Source organism: Larimichthys crocea, chromosome XIV, assembly GCF_000972845.2.
Source record: "Larimichthys crocea isolate SSNF chromosome XIV, L_crocea_2.0, whole genome shotgun sequence".
NCBI lineage: Eukaryota > Metazoa > Chordata > Actinopteri > Sciaenidae > Larimichthys > Larimichthys crocea.
The window spans coordinates 7993117-8015540 of NC_040024.1; the positions used below are offsets into that span (position 1 = coordinate 7993117).

General features: G+C 39.3%; 1 protein-coding gene across 2 annotated transcripts; it reads left to right on the top strand.

Moving 5' to 3' along the window:
- The first annotated feature begins 10443 nt into the window (after positions 1–10443).
- LOC104925772 (uncharacterized) lies at positions 10444–21999 on the top strand. 2 transcript variants are annotated; one of them, XM_027287914.1, is made up of 35 exons: positions 10444–10580; positions 10694–10765; positions 11897–11962; positions 12041–12103; positions 12330–12404; positions 12561–12605; positions 12846–12899; positions 12983–14071; positions 14178–14297; positions 14398–14476; positions 14627–14691; positions 14966–15025; positions 15132–15167; positions 15253–15315; positions 15390–15440; positions 15513–15581; positions 15861–15932; positions 16011–16118; positions 16225–16284; positions 16580–16642; positions 16759–16818; positions 16907–16960; positions 17079–17138; positions 17272–17331; positions 17527–17628; positions 17711–17758; positions 17857–17958; positions 18173–18274; positions 18368–18412; positions 18500–18574; positions 19197–19265; positions 19353–19392; positions 19479–19536; positions 19880–20225; positions 20372–21999. In XM_027287914.1, the coding sequence occupies exons 1-35, from the start codon at positions 10560–10562 to the stop codon at positions 20774–20776; spliced, it is 3957 nt and encodes a 1318-aa protein (XP_027143715.1). In that variant the 5' UTR covers positions 10444–10559; the 3' UTR covers positions 20777–21999. The 2 variants fall into 2 exon arrangements, with proteins under 2 accessions (XP_027143715.1, XP_019122141.2); XM_019266596.2 differs by having other exon boundaries at positions 10445–10580; positions 14398–14484; positions 14629–14691.
- Positions 22000–22424: the final 425 nt, after the last annotated feature.

Here is a 22424-nt window from a genome sequence, read left to right on the forward strand (position 1 = left end):
TCGGATTTGAGTTTTGAATAGAAAGGTACTTGGGAGATGATGATGATGGTAGTGATGATGACAACAGTAAGCTGTTTTAAGTCACTTCCCCTCTGGGCCATCACGTAGCGCAATTCACAACCAGCCTCTAACAACTGTTGCATTTAATAATGCAAATCTTGATCAGAAGATTTTTTTTATGTTTCAGACTCTTGGGTCGTTGTCCAGAGGACTGAAGTGTAGACTGTAAAGGGTTCTTCCTATACTTAAATTTGAACTTATAGAAATCAGGCATGTGAACGTCTACCAAATAAAGGACAATGGCTGGAGCCTAGAAAATAAAATAGCCAAATAAAGGAAAAGGAGTGGTACTTCAGAGAGTTGAGCAGGGCTGTGTGATTGTAAATGCTTGTCCATTTTGTCTTTCGTTTGTCTCTTAATTTTTACTTCAATCATATTTTTCTTTCCCCTTAATACTTTGGAATTTTATTTTATTTTTCGTTTGATCTCTGTGAAGTGTTAGTTTACCGTCCCGATGTGCTCACAAGTTAGTTAACCGTGTGATAGTTCTTGTGTAACTTTTTTAGCATTAGCACTGATAAGGGAGAATAATATAATTAACAATAATAATAAAAAAAAAGATTAAAGGTAAAGAGAATACAATCAAATTTACTTGTGTGGCTAATTTCTCTGTGTAAAACAATGGACATCCTTAAAAAAAAAAGCAAACTTAAATATTAATAAAAGCTTAAGAGAAAGATCCTGTCTCCTGTGTTGAATTTTCAAAATGGGTTGAAAACATTGTGTGGTGTATATATTTTCAAGCCCTTTTTACTGAGTTGCAATAAAGTTATTGTAGTATATTTTCGGTGGTGATGCAGTTGAAGATGTTTGAAGAGAAACTCCGCCGACGCCGTCTTAGTCGTATAACAAGTTTATTACAACAAGCACAGTGTCGAAGCAAGTAAAAACTACTTGGAGAGCTCCTGGCCGAATGATGAGAGACTCTCCCGATCTATGCAGGAGAAGCCCTTATATAGGTCGTTTAAGCCCCCATACCATACAATAAAGTACCTTGAGTCAGAGAAACAGATGAACAAAAGAAATTCCTTTGCCAGGAAAGACCACCTGAAGGCTTAACCTTTGACCTGATTCTTTATCAATGTATCTAAAGAAGTCTTTACTTCTCCTGAACATCTGGCAGCGGCTCCGACCTGGCTGAGCCCTGTAACCCCCCAGTTAAATAGCTTCTGACCCAGGAGTGGTCAAGATATCAGCCCGTGACTAAACAGGTATCTTCAAATAAAGCACATGTTTATAACAGCATCAGCATTAATACATAACTATGCATCTATGCGCAGACACCTCATTATATTTGATTTGTGTAACCTTTTTAGATTTTAAAGCACGCTTCACGATGGGAACCACACATGCAGATTTAATTCACTCTTCCTATGTTTCACAAAGATGAAGCATTTGAATTTCCATTGTATCTGCTACTTGAACTCTGAAGCATTTATATCAGCTCTAATCTAAGGAGTGTTAATCGCTGATTCCTGAGGGTGGTAACTGTAACGAGCTTACCCTCTGCAGCTGAGGTAACTCTTCCTTTCCTGGGGTGGTCCTCAAGAGAGCCAGTTTCATTAGAGTGATTGACGGTCTTTGCGGTTACACTTGGAAACGCATTCAAAGTCAAACAGTGTTATTTAAATTTTGCCAATTAACATAACTATTATACTAGTACCAGGCACACAAACCATTCCAGGCGATCATGAATCTGAAAGAATGCCAACCTAACTGCCAGTAAGAGAGAAATGCTACTGTGAAATCCACAAACTTCCATGATGCCCCAGAATTTCATCTGTAAAACGTTACTGACTTTTTAAAATCAGGCTGTAGCAAGTCCACCATGTTCTCACAGAGCTTTACCAAACTGGTTGTTGTAGTTGTTTTACTTTACTTTACTAAAATTAGTATAGTGATAAATTCTGTTTAATGTTATGATACTATGCTAAAGAAATGAATATCTTAAATGACTTCAGTCATCATGCAGTACCACATTATACCACATAGGGACAGTAATGAATGACATGACTATGTTACGTTGTTTAGCAGTGAAAATGCTTTAGTTCTGAAGAACATGAAGCACATGCGTTTCATTACCCCTTAACAAACTGTCATCATCATTATATATGTACATTTAGTGCAGTAATATGTATTTTAATGACTCAATAACCATCTGACTTCAAGTGATAGCTTGATTTTTATTATACAGAATCAAAATGCCTTTAAATTGTAATAAAATGTAATTTTTGTTTTATAGCTTTGGAGCAACCTTCAGAGGATAAAAACTTGATTGCTTCATTTAACCTGATAATGTCAATCAACAATAACTTTGTAAACATTAATAGTTGTATACAATGTTTTTGGTGTATAGGTGTTACAAAAGTTAACATTAAACACAATATCTGTTAGTATAAGTATCACAACATTACTTTGTACCATTTCCATTTGAATGACTTGTAAAGCCCAAAACCAATATATAGAAAAAATAACAACAAAATGGGCCAAAATTAAACCTTAAAAATTGCATAATATTTGTAAAAGTATAATAAAAATACATTAAAAGACACCTAATTAGCAATTGCTCAATAGAACTGAAAACAATAACAAAAAACAACAACAAAAAAACTACCATATTATATGTATTGTACAATGGCAGGGAACTTACACTGATTAACATACAAAAATAATGCATTATTACTTCAAACTTTTTTCTCCTCTGACTGGATCACGTGGTTTTCTAAAGGATGAGGAATTTCCTCAAAATTCTCAATGACGGAACTTTAAAACCAAAAAGATGAACTGAAAACTGATCTAGGCTGTGTTTCTTAATTTCTGAAAGTCTGTTGCTGGCAAGATTTCCAGTCCAACATCATTGTTTACTTTGTTGCTTACTTTATCATTTTGTTGTGTGTGCAGAACAAGCGTTGAATGCCTGCTATTTAATCAAAAGCTTGACGTATGGTCCTATGTATCTTTTTGAAAAAGCCACCCAGAGAAAACAATGTGTCTAAGGTGTAGACATGAGTCAGGCCTAGAGATTCAAGGCATCGAAGTTCATTGAAAATGTCAAGCAAGGGATGATTGATGAGCTGGTGGATCTTCAGAAGGTCTCTGGAGTGAATTAAACTCATTGATTTCGTTAAAGGGACTACCATGGGCAGAAGATACTGAACTGGAGCCAGGAAGTATACCAGACTCTTTGTCACTTTCACATTCCCACCTCTGTCTCTGGCCCTATCTAGCTTCTTGATGGCCTCGGTAATATTTGCCTGGAAAAACAGCAAGGCTTTGATTCTGGCTGTCATGTGATGGTCAAATCTGGTCACTGAATCACTGTTAAGGTCCTTAGCTTCTTGTATGGAGTATCTATGAGTGACCTGAATTTGTTCACAGTAGAGCTCAACAGACTTGTATGCATTTTGCAAATCTTCCAGAGCTTGATCAAGGCAGTTCAGATCCTGATGCCTGTCTTGTTCGGTTAAAGATGCAAAAGCCCGGTTGTAGTATGCAACTGCTGCCCAACATTGGTCCTTCTGTATGGCCTTAGTGTACATCTTGATACTCTCTGCAAGATGTCCCTTCTCATGTAGCTCATTGCCAAATGCAGTGTAGTGGTGCAGGTTTGATAAGGGCGATTCTCCCTGTCTGAGTTTTTCTCTGGCTGTTGTCAGGTCTCCAGTTAGCTTGCTTTTCAACTCCTCGATAGAATCATTCACATTGAACCTGGTAAGCAGCCATATACCCCAGAATTCATTCAGTGCAGACAAAGTTGAATCTGCTGGCTTGTTGTTACTGCTTTTATACACTTCATCAAGGATTTCCAGATACTGACTGAAAAGCTCTTGCTTCTTCTTTATCTTTGGTATGTCATGCTCCAAGTAGCTAGCTAGCCTTTCAGCTACTGAGTCATCTCTGATTTTTTTGACTATCTCTATTTCAGAATCTGCGTTTTTAGTCAAAATGCGTAACAACGTTAAAGACATATGTTTAGTATGTTCATTGCTGTAGCTTTTTTGATATGAGCGCAGTTGCTTCACAAAATGATCTCGATGTAGTGGAGTTATGTCAGTTATACCTTCGATTAAAGAGTGATGTTTATTTATCAGAAGGAGTGGTCCTGACAGATGGCTGGAGCAGACTATGAGCTGAGCAGACCCAGGTGATCCTTGTCTAGCAGTGCGGCCAAATGCCTGCGCCTCCACGCGAGCATTCTTTGGAAGGAAGGTCTGCAGAACAAACAAACCTCCAGCTGTCTTTACATCTTCAGAAACTTTAATGTCTGTTCCACGACCTGCAAGATTTGTTGCTATAATGACCTCTCCCGCTTCAAGATCGTCGGAAATGATTGCAGTATTGTCCATGTTGTTGCTTATGTAAAGCTTTTTGTTGGGGACCCTATCTCCTAGAGCACGGTAGAGAACCTTTGCTCGATTGATGGTCTCACAGATGATCAACACAGCTCTTGGAGACCTATATGGAGTATGGTTGACTTGTTCAGTAACAACATTGCAGATTTTCTCAACCCATTCTTTTTCGTCATCTACAATCACTCCTTCAACCTCAAAGAGCTTTCTGCGTTTGAATGAAGGTATCTGACAGGTTTCGATTCCTTCATAGATTTTCTGCAAGGTTTCAATCTCTGCTTGTTGGCCAAGAGTCCCTGAGACTCCAAAGATCTGACTTCCATACTTCTGAAGCAGCCCAACATTGGACATATAGTTTGTGATGGCTGTCATGTCACTCAGCTTGGACTGGTGTTTCATTTCGAGAAACTGCTGCAGCCCATCTGTCCATTTCATATTGTTTTCAACAACACCTGTGCAGCTGTAGTCGACAGGCACTACGCCATGTGTCTCAAGGATATATTCATGACCATTTGACATGGTTTGTGCATTCACTGCATTTTTAATCCAAACCTTAAGTTTAGATTTGACCAGATCAGAGAGGAAGCCAGGGACATAGCAGCTACCTTGATCTTGGCTGACTTCACATGGTGTAAAATGCAGAACATGTTCGATTTCTGCTTCTATGGCTCTCAGCACACCATTTCTATCAGAATACATGTACTGACAAAAGCCTCCATCAATTAAAAGCATTGCCACTCTCTGTCTTCCAGCTATCTCTTGCTGTGGTTCTCTGTCCAACTCCTCTACTGATCCATCATTATTTATGCAATGCAGAGAAAACTGGCAAGATGGGAATTTCCTCTCGACTGTCTTAAAGAACGTTGCCAACTGATTAGCAGTAACACTTTCAGTTTTTTCAGTTAAAAGGCTTAGGTTTGTTCGAAGGTCTTTGACTGATCCTTTCGCCAGCACACCTGTGTCCTCAGCCATCTGAAGGATGGTGAACTGATCCACACCTTTGCCCTTTGTTACATTTTCAAGTACAACATGAAGAAAGGGGTATTTTCTCCCCACAGTTACCCCTGTGCCGATCTTACTGTACTGGTTAACAGTGGCCCATATGAATGCCAAGAGTGCATTGAGATGTTGCAAGGCAGGCATATCAGTACCTATGTACACCACATGATGACCCTTATCAAGCATCAAGGAATCCACTTCATCCACAATTGCACACTGGAATGTTCTTTGCCCGAATATGTCCTTCCTCTCAAAGTGTTGCCGAAGCCAGTCTCCAGCAAACTGTACAACAGTACCATAAACAACCTGACAGTTATAGCATGTTTTTAAGCCTTCATCTGTTTTGTTGGTGTTACAGTTGACAGTGATATTCAAAGCCTTATAAAAGTTTCTCCACTCATCCAAATCTCTTTCTGCAAGAACTGATGAGCTGGACATAATGTCAACTTTTTCTCCTCTCAAAGCTCGAAAAGCTGCAAACATCGCCACAATGCATGACTTTCCTTCTCCAGTGCCGACCTGAATTAACCTTCCTGTTTCAGAAAGAGCCATAATACACCAGCTCACCATCTGTGTCAGCCGTGGTCTGAAGTGAGTTTTTTCTGCTGCCTGACAAAGCCTTAGCAAGTCTTTTTTCAAACCACTCAGCTGTGAGCCTTCATTTTGAGAGTTAAGAACTGAATTCACTGATGACACAATGTCTTTCACTTTATCTAAAAGCTGTTTATCAATTTGGTTTAACTTTTGTTGTTTGATCTCTTCAATAATTTCATCCAGTTTCTTTTCTGATTCTTTGGTTAAATGTCTCTCGAGGTCTTCATCTGTTACAGTCTTGTCTTGAACCAGCTCGATCAGTGTTTTTTTCCAACTGGGAGTGATAAAGTTAATCTCTACACAGTGCAATATTTTCAACATCCATGGGAGAAGATGGGATCTGTCATTTGTTGTAGAGTTAAATCGTTTCAGAAGAGACTCAAACAGCTCAGTAGCATCTTCTGGGCTCCATTTGATGTTTGTTACCAGTCCTTGCAGCTTGTCAAGAAGAAGCTCTTCATTATTTTTGCGAGTCAAGAAATTGTGTCTCGTGAGTAGAGCTGTAAATCTGTCCATCAATTCTTTAAATCTGGCATCCGGGTCAGGTTTATCCATTTTAAAGAATCGTCAAATCTAGTTACAACAGAGATGGAAAACACTGTTTAATAGTTGCACTGCAGGGATTTGTCCAATGTGTTAAATAAATAAGTGCAAATGTGTAATTAAAATATAATCTGCAATACACATTTCAAATGTATTCTCTATTGTTACTTTATTTACATTTATATTATATTATATTATATTATATTATATTATATTATATTATATTATATTAATAATTTCTATTTATAATTTGCAGCAGGAGTTTAGTTTAGTTTTAGTTCTCGTGTCTAAAACAGCCTCATATCTAATCAGTTCTGTTTTAACCAATTCATCAAGTATGAACCATATTGTCTTTGTACTTTAGCTGTTTTTGATAATTCATTGAATATATTGTGGTAGAAGTAACACTCACCTGCTACCAAGATGAAAAAAAAGAGAAGCTGTGTATTGTTAGGACACCCGAGATAATTTGCAATCTGCATCAGATCATTCTTATAAGTCTTGTGGTTTGTTTGTTTTTTATCAACCTTGACGTGGCACCGCCCTCAGGGACTTCCCTGCCATCCTTTCGATTTAAGTTGGACTTCTTGTAAACCGTGTCACTTACTGTATTTGAAGATCAATTCAATTGAAGGAAAGCTCTGAACATCAATCGTTTTGCCCAATAACCAACATTAACCAAGTTAACCAGTTTTTGCAAAGCTGGGTCAAAAAGTGTATTTCTGTTCTTAATCTAAAACTTTAAAACATAAAACCCCAATGCAAGCAAATTAATCATATGTTATTAGCCATCTTGAGCTCTATACAGAGTAGTGGTATTTATTTACTTTGGAGCCCTTATATGTTTAATTGAAGATACATTCATTTAATTAATTTTAATATAAATATTAATAGTAAATATACTCACGGACGCATACTAAAAATTAGATACATTTAATGATTATAACCTATAATTATAACACTGAAAATAAGATTCATTTAATTGAGGGTCGTATCTGCATTTAACTATGTATTTATGATAAATTCTACATTTAATCACCGTGACTTAAAACATTCAAAAAGATAACTAAACTGGGCCAGCGTTGGGCAAGCTACTTTCAGTTTCAGTTTAATTTTTGGCTAGGCCCGCCATAAATAGAAAATGCCGTGCGAAAGTTATGCCATGTCTTTGCCAAGATCTTTGTTGTTCACAGACAGAAGCATTCACCAGAAAGGTGGGTGAGCATGGTTTTTCTTTCACTTTATTGACAATAACACGTTTTATCTGCAGTTAACCTTCCCTAAAATCACTTATTTATGTTTAAACTTAAAGATACATCAATATTTCTCAATTTCGATAATAACAGTAGATATACACACAGACACATATTAAAAAGGAGATACATTTAATCCCTATGAGCTACATTTTTATACATTAAAACATTCAAAAGATGACTAAAGTTCACGTGTTTGTAGATACGTTGTTAACCTTTGTGTTCCATGAAAAGAGCCACAGATTCAAAGCTTTGTAATAGTTTACTGGACCAGCCTACAACTACACTCAAAAAATCTTTAGGCCAAAATGCAGGAATGCATTTACATAGAACATTTCCATCCATTTGAATTACATAGGTTTAATATAAATTAACTAACAAACTTAATGTGAAGCAAGTAATAAGATTTATGTAACAGTACTAATAAACTCAACGTGCTTCCACTGCACAGCAGTGTAGTAGTAACCAGGTTTATGCATTCAATATTGATAAAGACAATTTATTTGTCCAAACCAAACAGTGAATATGAATGCAGTCATTTATTAGTACTGTTACATAAACCTTATTACTTGCTTCACATTAACTTTGTTAGTTAATTCATATTACAACTATGGAATTCAAATGGATGGAAATGTTCTATGTCATTAAAAGGGCTAGGCACATGACCGCCTTAATAGACAATGGCGTGTGAAAGTCACGCTATCGTTCCACTAGAATTCCCCAACAATCACCACAGGTCCAAACTATTTGACTTTTTCTTTCACTCTTTAACAATCACACATTCAAAGCATGTCAGGTGTGTTCAACTGATGGTATGATGGTGGGCGTATTATGACACCAGATCCTTGTTGTCATAGTTATTGGTTTGCAAATGGAAGGATGGGTTTGGCTTGACCTCTGGTGAGAATTGGTAGGACTTTCACAGAAGTCGAAGAAGAAGAAGAATGTCATGGTTCACCTCGCAATGCATTCCTGCACACTTCTTGTCGACTTCAGGCAGAATTAAGAAGACACTCTTACTCTCTATTAAGATTTCCCCACATATTGCCATTTCTGGGCTGCCTGAAGACTGTAACTGTTGCACTGCTGTACATTTGTAGGTTCTGGCTTTCACTTGTTCAATATGCCATCTGCTTCTCCAACTAAAGCTCCCTCCAGCACTCAGTGACTCACCGAGAGAGAAAATTAGATATTCACTAAGAACTAACCCAAATAGATTCTACAAAACGTGGCAATATTTCTTGAGATTTTTCATATAACCCTTTATTCCACTTTTGTGCATTAGAAATTGTTCATATTGCCGATTGTAGAATTCTTATTGTATAATTTTCTGTGATGTTGTATGTTGTTTTGAAACTTAAGACAGTCGTCATACAACAAAAATTTACAAAGAGCTTCTGCCATCTTGTGGATAAATAATGTTACAATCTGGAAAAAGTCAGAATGTTACTTTTTATAATGATATGCATATTTATATTAGTAGCATGAGAATAGTTAAAACTAGAAACCAGGTTCTTCTACAGCCTTTTCAAGAACATGGCCTCTCCTTGACTGTGCTGCCATGAGAGAATGTTTTATAACGATTTCATTTGCATAAATTCCTACTAGTCATGTAACTACTTGAGTTTAAGGTGCTCGACATCAGATAAACTTAATCCACCTTAAGGCCACACCTCTGGTGTAACCAAGAGAAGCCTGTGCAAATCTTCTGGACATTCCAACAAAGTTTTGTTTGCATTGCCTCATTATTATGATAATCCACTGAACAGCCATCATTTTGTTGAAACTAAAGTTTAAGATGCAACTTATGTTTAATTGTTTTCTTTCTTAGTTTCTTTGACATTAAAACGCGTCAGTGCGTCCTCACGATTAACCACCATTGCTTTAATGGTGGAATTCTTGATGTTTTTCAACCCCTGCAGGGTCTAAACAAATGAGAAAATGGTGCCATAGTGTGGTAGGTGGCCATCTAGTGGTATGGCTACAGATTGCAAAAACTGAACCAACCATTTCATGCAGCGCCGGTCCTGGCCACATTTGCGCCCTGGGCGAAGCTTCACGTGAACACACCTTGACCACACCACACGGCCCGTCTGGTTGAACGGGGGCAAGGACAACCGGTCGGTTTGCATTGAGATGAAGACAGTGGCTGGAACAACTTGTGTCATGCCAACGGTGTCAGAAAGAGGTCGGCCATGTGAACACACCTTCAAAATAAAAGCTTGTTGTCATTTTAAAGAAGAGTTGTTTCCAGTATGGTTGAAGAAGAATTGTTAAAAAATGCCTTCCCTTTGCTAAATGTGGACTAATGGCATGCCTTATGGTGAAAAATGCTCTTTGTCAAATAAATAACTTCAGAAAATGAAGTGATAGAAAATGATTCACCTGGTGCATCCTGTTTTTTTTTGTAAATCACTATCTTTAGATGACTTTGGCATCCAGTACAAACACATGCTGACTGTTTGAGCATGGCTCTGCTTAAGAAATGAATATAATACTTAAATAACTTAAAATCCTGCTAGTTTGAATGACAGGACACATTTTAAAAGTTCAAAGCGAGACTGAGCATGCCCGACTAAAGCCTTTTATTTTGAAAAATCGGTTCCCGGATGTTCAGGTAGTCCTCGCACCTGGCTTGGCACAGGTGTGTCAAACTGGGAGTTAATCAACACCGCGAGCCCTGTCAAGCGTGAGGACGCACTGACGCGTTTTAATGTCAAAGAAACTAAATAATCAAACATAAAAATCGACTTTATTGATTATGAGAGGAGATGCAGCGACGGTAAGAGTTCTTCAGTTTAAAAGCTGGACTGAGCAGTGTGTGTGGGATTGGTGTTATGTAGTTTTAGCGTTTGGGGAAGGTTTGAAATTGGTTGTAAAAGCGTTTTTTTTTAGGAGAATGAGGTGGAGGCGGATGATTATGGAGGTGGTGTTGCAGCAGCAGAAACATCTGGAGAAAGAAGACCTGTGAGTAGATGTCAGCACACATTTCGACATGAACACAGGTTGTTAGTTACTAATTAAGGTGCTGTTCCATTCAGGTCAAACAGAGTCAGGGTCTAAATGGAACTGAACCTTAATTAGAGTCATTACAACACCTCTGTTGACCCACTTATTTCATGTCAGTAGTGTTAATGGAGGCTTTAATTCCATCGTCCTCCTCCATGTGTTTTTAGATTTCACCTTTTAGCCTCCAAACAGAGAAATAACCCAATCAGTTACTGTAACAGCATGTGGGTCACTCACTGTGATTCCCCGTCCTGTAAGAGTTGTTGGCCTCACCATGACTGGCATATTTTTGTGGAGGCAAGCCAACTGGATAGACACTGTCATGTCTGTATAGAAAGAATCTGCTCCGTCATACCACGTACTGACTTCTTTACATGACGACAAACTGTCAGATGTGTCCGTCGTTACAAACAGAATTTAGTTTAATTTCAGCGTTATGTCTTACAACCGATATGTGATTCCTCAATGATAGTATATTCACACATTTCTGATCTGACTCTTTTGGATTTTTGTGCTGGAATGAAAACAGATCTTTTCCACGTGCTACGATTTGATTATGCAAATACATTCCGAAGGCTTCAGTTTAATATTGTTGAACACGTTAAAGAATTTTTCTGCATTATATACCAGGTGGCAAGAAGGTTCCCCCAAGCCTGAGGCCTTTCTGTGGGTTCTCTCCGGGTACTCCAAAGACATGCAGCTGATAGGTTAGCTGGTGGTGTAAACATGAGCGTGAATGGTTGTTTGTTCCCATGTATCAACCCTGTGATGAACAGATGACTTGTTCAGGGTGTGCCCGGCCTCTTGCCCAATGTCAGCTGGGATCCGCTCTAGCCCAATAGAGTTATGGAAAAGGGGTGGATGGATATCTAGAGGAAAAATCAGCCGACTGATATATCAGTTAGCCTTTTTACACTGGGCAGACTGGAAAACATGGTTAATGTGTCAATCACAATGTGTGATTAGAAATAAAAGCAGTTTGACTAAAAATGTTAACCAACAAAGAAATTAGTCCAAAAATCACAACAATCCCAAAAATATTTGTTTTAATTAAAATGACTTTGGTTTGTTTCCACGTCTTTTCTTCAGAGTATTGTGAAGCTACAAAGTATGCTGAAGAAAGTTTCCCAAAGTCCTTTCCATAGTCAATACAAGGTGAGCGGTTACACACACCTGTACAAAACAATTCTTATTATCTATATGATGTAATTTAATGATTGTTTTGTCTCTTAGGCTCTTGTTCCATCAACCTCTGACTCCAGTGGATCATCTGCGAATGAGTCTCGAAACAAACAGGTCAGAGAGCGCAGATAACATCATCTTTAGCTCTGCATACACCCAAAAGCCCAGGTCATGCTTCACCTGCATATTTCCGAAAGACTGGAAGTGACAAAGTTGCGTTTACATTTCTGACATGTTTCATATCACAGTGGTGGAAAAGCATGACGGTTCCCACGCCTGCTTTCACAGCAGTGTTGTTTTGCTGTTCATTTAGTGTCATTAATTTTTACGTGGTTCACAGGATGGCGAGCTCCTCTGCGACCTCCCAGCTGCTGCTACAGGTGTGACCGACAACCCGCAGCTCCACTCAGAACAGGTGAGAAGAAACATCTGCAGAACATTTAGCTGAAATGTCTAGATCTTGCTGCTTGAAATGCTTTTTAAATGGTATTTGGTTAGTTCGAGCATTCGTAAAGCTGTGGCTGAACCTGCTGCTGACACTTTCGTAATCACAAGTTTTTCTTGTCCTCAGAACGGTTTGAAGACGGATGAGAATCATCTCCCCGCTGTGGCAAAGGTTGACTCCACACCCTTTTTCTTGTTTTGTTATTTTAAGCACAATCTGACTACTGTCATTGTTGTTATATGTAGGTGTGTTTGTGTATCAGCAGTCTGACTAGACTTTTCTATTAATAAGTCATGAGTCTGAAATTAACTTTAAAAAATATGAGAGCCTCATCCAAACCTCTGCAAATGTTTCCATTTTGTTCTAATTAAATTTTTTTAACTACTCCATTTCCTTTTCTTTGTTTATTAGAATGGAGTCAATGGAAGCTCGGCCAGAATGAACCCTTTCTATACTTATTATATGGTAAACACAAGGCTTTCTCACATTTTCTTAAGTACCATTGCTTTCATTGAGCATGTTTCAATGACCTTGTGTTCTGTTATCAGGAATCGGGCAACAAAGGTCACCTAATGGAGGATGCAGGTGGGACACCCTCAGAAGGAAACCTCGATGCCATCTTTGTCCCTCCACCTGAATTTCAGAGTTCACCTCTGGATCTTCAAACTGAGATTAAGAGTGCAGAAGATGAAGCCGAACCTTCTGAGCCTCCTTTGCAAGGCCACTTCCAGACATCGACATTGGCACGAAACCCATCTACCAATGGCCATTTTCGTGATGTAACCCTGAACTCACCAGATTTATTTAGGCCAGTTCCTGCTCAGAGAAAGAACCTCTCGAAAACCGTGGAATTAAAAAGCTCTGAGCTGATTAAAGATGAAGGGGTCAATCTTTTCCAGGCTGCTAAAGGAGAGGATTTATTCCACGCTGGACACACTAGAGAGGTGAACCTCTCCGAAAAATCTCCAAGCATTTTTACAGACCCATTCAGATCACCTTTAAACAAGGAGGTTGATCTGTTCCAGTCGCCACAGCCTGTTGTTTCAAACCCATTTTATACTGCCAAGACCGATGGAGCAGATTTGTTTCAAACAGTTCCAACCAAAAATGGGGAACATCCATCTACAACAGAAGACCTTTTTGGCATGTCCTCAATGAAAAATCTGGATATATTTTCCCCATCAGCAACAAATACAGCTGATCCATTCCCAAGCCCAATTACAATGGATTTATTCCAAAATGTTTCCAGTTTGGAAGACCCGTTTGGTCCTACTCCCTCAAAACAATACAACCCTTTCCATAGCTCAAATGGGACTCCAGACATCTTCCAACCACTAGAGACGAACAACAAGGATATATTTGAGATAACCCCGAGTAGTGCAACCTCTGTGGCCGCATACTCTACACCTTCATTCAACAGTCCATCAGAAATGGAGTTGGACACACTACCGTCCTCACCAGATCTCTTCAAAGCAACCCCGTCAGGATCCAGCCTAGATATCCAACCGAAGTCTCCAGATGAGATTGTCTTGATGACTCCTCAAGGAAGTAAACATGATATTCTTCTGCCAACTCCCTTCACCCGTGCCAGGAATCTGTCCATGGCGCTCAGCCAATCTCCATCTGAAATGACTCATGTATGTAACACGTGCCATTTGACAACCATACCAAATACTTGAAATTATGGATTTTTAACAAAGTAAGATACATTCTGATTGATGTTATTTACAATTACGCTTGCAGGTGTCGACCTTCAGACGTCCACCAAAACCACTTCCTCGAATTAGACCACCAAGCAAAGAGAAGCCACCCAGGCCAGAAAAGCCACCGAAACCAGAAAAGCCACCCACACCAGCAAACTCTGTATGCAAGAATACAGTTTGTCACTCACTAATTCTTTTGATACTGTAACTGCTGCCTGATAATTAGCTCATTCTTTTGTCTCTTTTTGGTCTGTGTTTAGATTGAACCAGTTGTACCGAAAACTTCTCCTAAACTTGCCTTCAGACCACTCCCAAAACCAGTTACCCGCCTCAAACCAAAGACTCCGGTAAGCTAATTATTTGCCTCTATTAGCTTGGGTTAAACGGTATGTTCTAGGACATGAATGCCAAACCATTCATTCATGTTTGTGCATCTGATGATAGAAGAACATCTGTCTGTCAACATGTTTGAAGTATTTCTTTCTTTACAGGAAAATAAACTGGCAGACCCTGAGAACTATGTCGTCTTTGAGGACATCCTGCTCACTGGACAGGTGTGAAAGCAATTCTCAACATTAATCCTTAAATGTATAACGATTAAATAATTTATTAGGTGGTTAGGGGATCATTAATATTGCTAGAAACATGATTGGCTGACTCTGATTTTGATAAAACAGGAGTCAGTATATGTATATGTATGTGTTTTGAAAAAGGTTTTATGGACATACTGATAAAGCAAACATCATTATCACGTGTACCGCTCGCTTTTGTCAAGACCGATATACACACATTGTATGTTTAAACACTGTCTATAAAATCCCAAAACAGGAGAGGTGTGTTGAAGACTGGCCTGAAAACAGCCCTCAGCTTGACCCCGACTTTAAACCAGTAAGAAAACATTTAAACGTGTTGGTTTACTTCATTGAAACTTTTGAGTTTTCTATGCAACATTTCAGGTAATGAGGCATTTCTTCTCCATTTTATTTCTGAAAAGTCTGGAACTTTGAGACTACGGCGAGAATCACTGAATGTAAGAGACGAGTTATTTCTCTAGTCAGCATTGTTTGTTTGTTTGTAAGAGACAGAAGATGCTAAACATGTGACTTTTCTCTAAGATGAAGGCGGACTCTGATGGAGGGAGTGGCGACGATCAGGAAGCCTCTGGGAGTCATGGAAAGGTAAAGATGGTCTCACTCATCCGTCAATGTTTAGTTTCCAGTATAAAGTCTAACATCTTTTCTTTTTTTTACAGAAAAAAGACAAAAAATTCAAAATGTCTCTTCTTTCCAGAAGAGGCTCAAAGGTAACAAAGTGACAGTTTCACTGCTTTGAGTGTGTTGCGTGTTTTGTCTTTGTAATGGTTTCGACTTTGTAGGATAAGTTTGCTGATGAGACGAAGGACGGGAGGAGCAGGACACTACCCACAACTCGTAAATCATCAAAGGTAACAGTCTATAAGCATGCACACGTCTAGAACTTTTATGGGGCAACGGTGATCGCTTTCCGAAGTTTTAAATGGTGATTGGAGATTCAGTGCAACTCGTGCATTCTAGGAAGAACAGATAAAAAGGTTTGAACCTCATTCCCATTGAATTTCTTTTAAACATTGAGGATAAGTGAAATAAAGTAAGCATTTAGAGACAAGTCAATATAATGGAAACCAATGCGAAGTAAAATTTGATCAAATAAATCAAGACTTAAAAGTTGCTCCTTGTTTTTTCAGGAGTATTTTTCAGACATACACATGTCGGCAGAGGAGTATGAAGATGCAGAGCAGAATGGGATGGACTACAAAGTATGGAAATCATCTTGTTCAGCATGGGCAGTATTAATATACCAGCAGTGGTTTATTAATGTTCTCTTTTGTCAACAGAAGAATCATCTGAAGACCAAAGTCAATCAGCTGCTTAGAAGAGCATCGACTTTTTCCTCTGTGCCAGAGAAAAAACACATGAACGGACACTTACCTGAAGAATTAAAGGTAAGCTACTGTCAGACGGATGATGATCTTCTGAAACCACCAAGCAAACACTTTGTACATTAGTCCTGCAGCTCTGATTGATACTTTCTTTGTGATTCCAAACCAGGATGGTGACCTGAATAAGAAAAGTATTCGCAAGGAAGACTCCGTACGCCGATGGTCAGAGGTAAAACGCCTTCATTCAACTGTTTATCAGACTAGTTAGATCCTGAATATTTGCTGCAGACGAAGTGTAAAAGGTTTCCAAGAGCTTCTCTTCAGTTCAAGTTCCAAAGACACTTAGCAGCTTTTTACAGTTCTAACTGCTGGGAAACACATGGTGCAATCATTCAAACATTAATTATCAGTAATATATCGTGACAATTTTCTCTATATTTCACCATCTCTGGAATAAATAGTTTGTGTTTTTCACAACACAAATGTTCGTCTTCGTTTCTGATGCAGCGTTTTGTTGTCGACAGGGGGCGGCTTTGGACAACAGCACCGGTGAGGAGGAGGAAGTACGGGGAGCTCAGCACGAAGAGGTGGGCAGCAATGGATTTGTATGATTTTGCTACACTTCACATGAGTGCGATTATTGCTGTGTATCATCAGGTAGATGATGATTTCATTTGTGTGATTGAACGTCTTCTCTCTCCAGAAGAGAAAAAAGAAGGTGAAGATCAAGTTTGTGCCGCAGAGAGGATTCGCCATCGTGAAGGTATCACACCTCTACCGCACTCAACATTTCACTATTATTTATTCATTATTTACACTTTAATGAATGTGTCAAAACGTCGCCTCTGCAGACGGACGCTGAGCCGAAGGGAGCGCACGGATACACGCCTCGGAAAGGCTCCAAGGTATGACTCAGTTTGAATACAGCGAGGTTTGTTTGGTATGTGTGCGCTTTGTTCATGCATCACTTCTGTGGTATGAGGACGGTCAAGGTCACGTTACATCTTTTTGTTTTCCCCTCAGGAGAAGTCACAAGATGAAGTTCACGGTGCACATGGCTACACGCCGCGGAAGAAGTCTCAGGTATGAAGATCAGTTAAACAACAAACCACACCTGTTCTGATCTGTTTACTGGGAATCCCTGATTTGGTTTATTTAAGTTTAAATTGACTGGCGTGCATATGTTAACTGTTTACTTGGTTATGTTCACTTTTAGGATGATGGTATTGAGGATGTGGCAGAGCAGAGAGGACACAGTCTTCAGTCAAGAAGCAAGGTACTTCTTTTTTTTTTCTTATTGCTACCATTTTATGATGCCGTCTGACATAAAATATGATGCAAATATATTGTGAATATTTCGATTTGCCTCGTGCTTGAGGAATAACTGTATTCCCCTGCTCAGCATGGTTTACACCTGAATGATTTTGGACGTCAACATTCCTAACTTACCTGTTCTGAATATGTTCCCCAGGCTTATGCTTTCATGGGAGATGAACAGTTTCAGAAAATGCACCGTCCGTCCGTTGGATTGGACGAAGATGAAGATCCGTATAAAATGGCAGACTGCAGACCTGTACGTTTCTTTCTTCATACTCGCTGTAAACACTTTGCTGGATGTTTTCACTTCATGTGCATTTTATTTCCTTCGTCAATAGAAGAAACCAACAAAGAAACCGCTGCACGTTGGTCGCCGAAGCTCCAAGGTAGGATTTTTTTCTCTGTTTGATGTCGAGGCAATGAGAGATCATTTAATGAGTTTTTCATAAATGTGTGCACTGATTTATTTATTTATTTATTTTAGGAGGGCATGCTGGATGAAACTAGTTCTCAGAAAAAGAAGAGCAGCTTCTCAGCAGACGAATTAGACAACGGCAAACTAAACGGGGTGGAGGACTGCAACCCGGTAATTCTTGTATAGTTGAGTTTATTCCACCAGGTAGCAGACGAGGTCTTAAACCGGTGCTGTGTATACGATTAGTAAATTTCAATAATGTCGAAAGACACAAAAAGGTGACAAACATAAATGCCCTCCTCCCATCCTGCCAAGATCTAAGAAAACCAATGCACTGTGGGAACCCAATAAGTCTAATTATTGTTCTTGACATATTTATTTTCAGGGTAATTTCGCTCAGGACAACATCTTTCAAAAAGGGAAAGATTCCATGAGTCCTGAAGATTTGTACGACAGCGAACAAGATGACCTGGAAACCTGCAAAGCGGTATTTTCATCACCCTCGTGTTCACTTTAACTTCTTCACTGTGGCTTTATTCAAGATGAAGATTCTTAAATGTTGTGTTTTTCTTTTCAACAGACGAAGCCGTCCAAACTTAAAGGCCTCAAAAAACACAAGGCTAAGGTGAAGTGTGGTCCAACTTATTACTACTACTACTAAAAAACAGGAAGAATGACGTGCTCACTTTTCATTTTCTCTTCGTCATCACAGAGCAAAGCCATGCAACTGGAGTGGGAAGATCCACCAGGAGCGACGTCGAGCGACTTCCTGTCAGAGGCCGCCAAGGTGATTCTACTGCAAGACGTTTAAATGATCAGTCAACACATGATGGCTTACTTAGCCAGCAGATCGTATCAAAATGGTACATCTTTAATCCTGAACTTCATCTTCGGCTGAAACCGGTTGAGCCAAAGATGACCCAGTTTTCCTTTCACATGTTTTTGTTGTTGTCCTGTTGATCTCCCTCCAAAAAGAGTTCGATCTCAATGGGCAGTACCTGGTTAAATATGGGTTCAATTAAAAAAAATAATGAAATCATGGTAGTAGTATTCTAAAGGAGTCCTGTTTGAGCTGGCGTTGCGTAGAAAAATGTTCTCGCCTGAAAGATGATCTAGATTTATTTAAACAAGGTGTACTTTGTTTACCTCAGCTGACAGTTGAGAGGCTATTATGCAATGTTGTTGTTTTCCACTGTTTGCTTGGCTAGCTCCATTTCTCTGTTCCTTTTGGCATGTGACCGAGCCTGTTGAGCAACATGGCATTCAGCAGCAGCAGTTGTCACACCAACTATTGTGCAGAAAGGTCTTACAACAACAAAGGCCAGGTTTTTGATGAGTAATCTTTGTGAGTATAGTAGCAAAGACCTAGTGACGCACTCATTGGCTTATTTCTGTCGTCCATCATTCAGGCGGAGTGGCTGGCTGCTCAGATGGATGAGCGCACTATGGCAGGTCTGGAGGATGAGGACGAGGACGGGGTCAGTTTCCACAAGATTCCACTTCACCACCATTTATTTCCTCGTAATGCGAGTGAACAATGTTCTTTTTGTTTTTTTTTGTCACAGGACACTGACAGTTTGATGGAGTGGTGGTACACCGTGGAACGTAAGTCACAAACTTCTTCTAAGGAACAGACTCAGAAATCTGAACTGTTGAACTCCACTAACACCTGTTGCTGGATTGTATTTCAGAATGGGATGAGGTGCCATCAGACGAAGAGGACAAAATCATGAAACAAGACGAGTCCAAGTACGTCGGTTTATATCAGTTTGGCTGTACTGATACTGTTAAAGGGGGCCAGAGGGATTGTTTCTGCAGCTACTACACTACTTAGTGGGAAAGGTGAAATAATTAGTCAGTCTATTAGTAGATTAGATCAACAGAAACCTAATCTGTACATAGTTGGATAATCAATTCATGACTTTAGTCATTTTTGGCCATTTATTGGCCACTGGGACAAGCGTAAAACCTTGCATAGGGTTGAACATTTTCTGATAAATTTCTAGAAACTTTCCATGTGAAGTTAAGATGGGGAAATATTCACTGTATTTTCTATTGAATAACATTCCTCTGGTTCCCACGTGACTCCCAGATCATTCACCATCTTGGCGGAGAAGGTCTATCGCGGCCTGCGCCTCTTCAACAAAGTCTTCACGGAGCGAGCCGAGGTCCTCTGGCAGTCCATCATCCGGCTCCATGCCATCGCCGACGACATCAGCAATTTCCACCACAAGGCCAAGATCGCCGGCATCACTGGCGGCACCACCACGGCTGTGGGTGGCGTGACCGCCATCGCCGGTTTGGTTATGGCTCCCTTCACCTTTGGTGCCTCTCTCGTAGTTACCGCTGTAGGTGTCGGCGTGGCAACGGCCGGTGGAATCGCTTCAGCCTCTGCAGCCATCTCGGATAATGTCAACAACATGCACGACCGGAAGAAGGTGAGCTCGATTCAGCAAAATACCTTCTTCAGTTTGCCGAAACATTGATCTTTATTATTTCCAGTTTAAAGACCAGTGATCAGGGTGTACAGACAGTCCCATCATGTTTGAACTTACTGACTTTGTTTACCCTCTCCTTTCTCCAGGTCGAGATAGTACTGGAGGAGTATGAGGGTCACTTGAAGGACATCGGAAAGATCCTCCACTTTGTCAATCAGGGCGTGTACAAACTCCGTGGCCATCCTTTCCTCAGGTCTGGCACCCAACACTACTCGAGCGACTGGGAGATCCGCAGGGCCGTCCAGATGATCTGCTTGGTGGACTCGCCCGTGATGCGTGCTGCAGAGATAACGGACACGGCGATCACCTCGGTCCAAGGACTCTTCAAAGGCATGGACAAGTTCTTCATCAAGGACTCCCGAGAGCTGAAGAAAGGCTGCAAGAAAGAGGTGGTGGCTCAGATAAAGGAGGTGGCAAACATCCTCAATGACGGGATAGTGGAGCTTAACGTCATCAGAGAGGAGCTACAGGATGCTACTGGGAGCGTCTGAGCAACATTCAGCATTATGCAACCTTGACCGTAGGGTTATCTCAAAGAACACCAGCCACCTCTGCTGGATAAATGAGGGAACTGTAGGTGCAAAGGAATTCATGAGGTGTGGACCTGCTGTAAAGTAGTTTCAGTCTTTATTCACACTTTTAAAGAAAAATCTGTGACATTATAAGAAGTTTAGACAATCAACAGTTTCTTTTAATAGATTGAAATTATCCTGCAAAAATACAACCACTGTGAAGCTATCTGGTCATTATTTTATTGTAATTTTGGTAAAGAGGTGTTACTTAAACTTTTGTAGCTTTTGGGGCTGTGGATCATTCTTGTTGTATTTGTATTATATTGTATATATAGATGTGTACTGTACACATGGGTACTGTGTAAAATAACAGATTAGCGTTTTTGTGCACTATTTGTGGGTAAAAGGTGTAACATTTAAATGTATTTACTCACTGTTCACTATTATAAACAGGAGCACCTTACAGTATATTGCAAAATCCAACAATAACGCCTCTCTGACAGTTTCAACAACAAATGTATATAAATATATAAAGTGTTTTTTTTTTAATGTGTCTGTAAAAACTTGTTTTTTTGTCCCCTGTATTTTGTCCTTTCTGTGTCCGATGAACAAACGATTGTAGTCGAGAATCTGCAAGACTCAAAATTGGACTTTGTTGGATTTGAACGTGTTTACTTTGGCATGTCGATAGTTTTTAAAGTTTCAGTTTACCGACAGGACTGTTGACGCTAATCTGCTGCTCACATAATCGTTACACAATATTTTGTTTTTAATGCGTGTGACTGTTCCATATTCACAATACAATGTTGTATATAGGGAAATTTATTTTTAACCCGATGAAATGAATGTGTTCATCTTAATGCTTGTTGAGATGAAGGTTGTGGTTCACTGGTGTGCAGCTTCGCAGGTCTGATGGTAAAGTACTTCTGTACTTAAAGTCACGTACGCTGAACGCCTTATAGATTATGTGCATGTATATTTCAGCTATATGAAGAATCCTTTTATTGCTACACACATATGTGTGGTACCTTAATGATTTTAACCTGTATGTACCTGTAACATTCTGTTTAACTGTCAGAGCCAAAGCTAACATTCATGTTTTATGTACATTGAGAATACAGAAAGATTTGTTACTGTGTTTAAATATGAAGTATTCTGTCCTGCATTATTTTAACCTGAACAGAAAATATTGAAACATTAAATCTGTGAATAAAGAATTCTATAATGTATCTAACATCTCCTACACTTTTACTTTCAGAATGAACGAAAACAGTAAAAACAAAAAGGTGATCATTCAGGATATAAAATGAATGAAAGCAAAGGTAGGTACGCAACCGACAGATGAGTTTAAAGAAAACCTCAAAATTAAGTGCAACCCAAAATACTTTGCAATAACAATTCATGTCATGAGAGTCTGATGAAAAACAAGAAATTCCAATTCTCTTAAAAGAAGGAACAATAACTCATTTTATTTAGTCAAACTTTAAATACGAACACAATATTAAGATTTAAATACATTTATAAAAAGATATTGCAAGAAGGAAAAACAGACGGACTCATAACACGCTCTATATATAAAGTGACTTTATTTCAGAAAAAAGACCCTTAAATAAAGCAAACACAATGA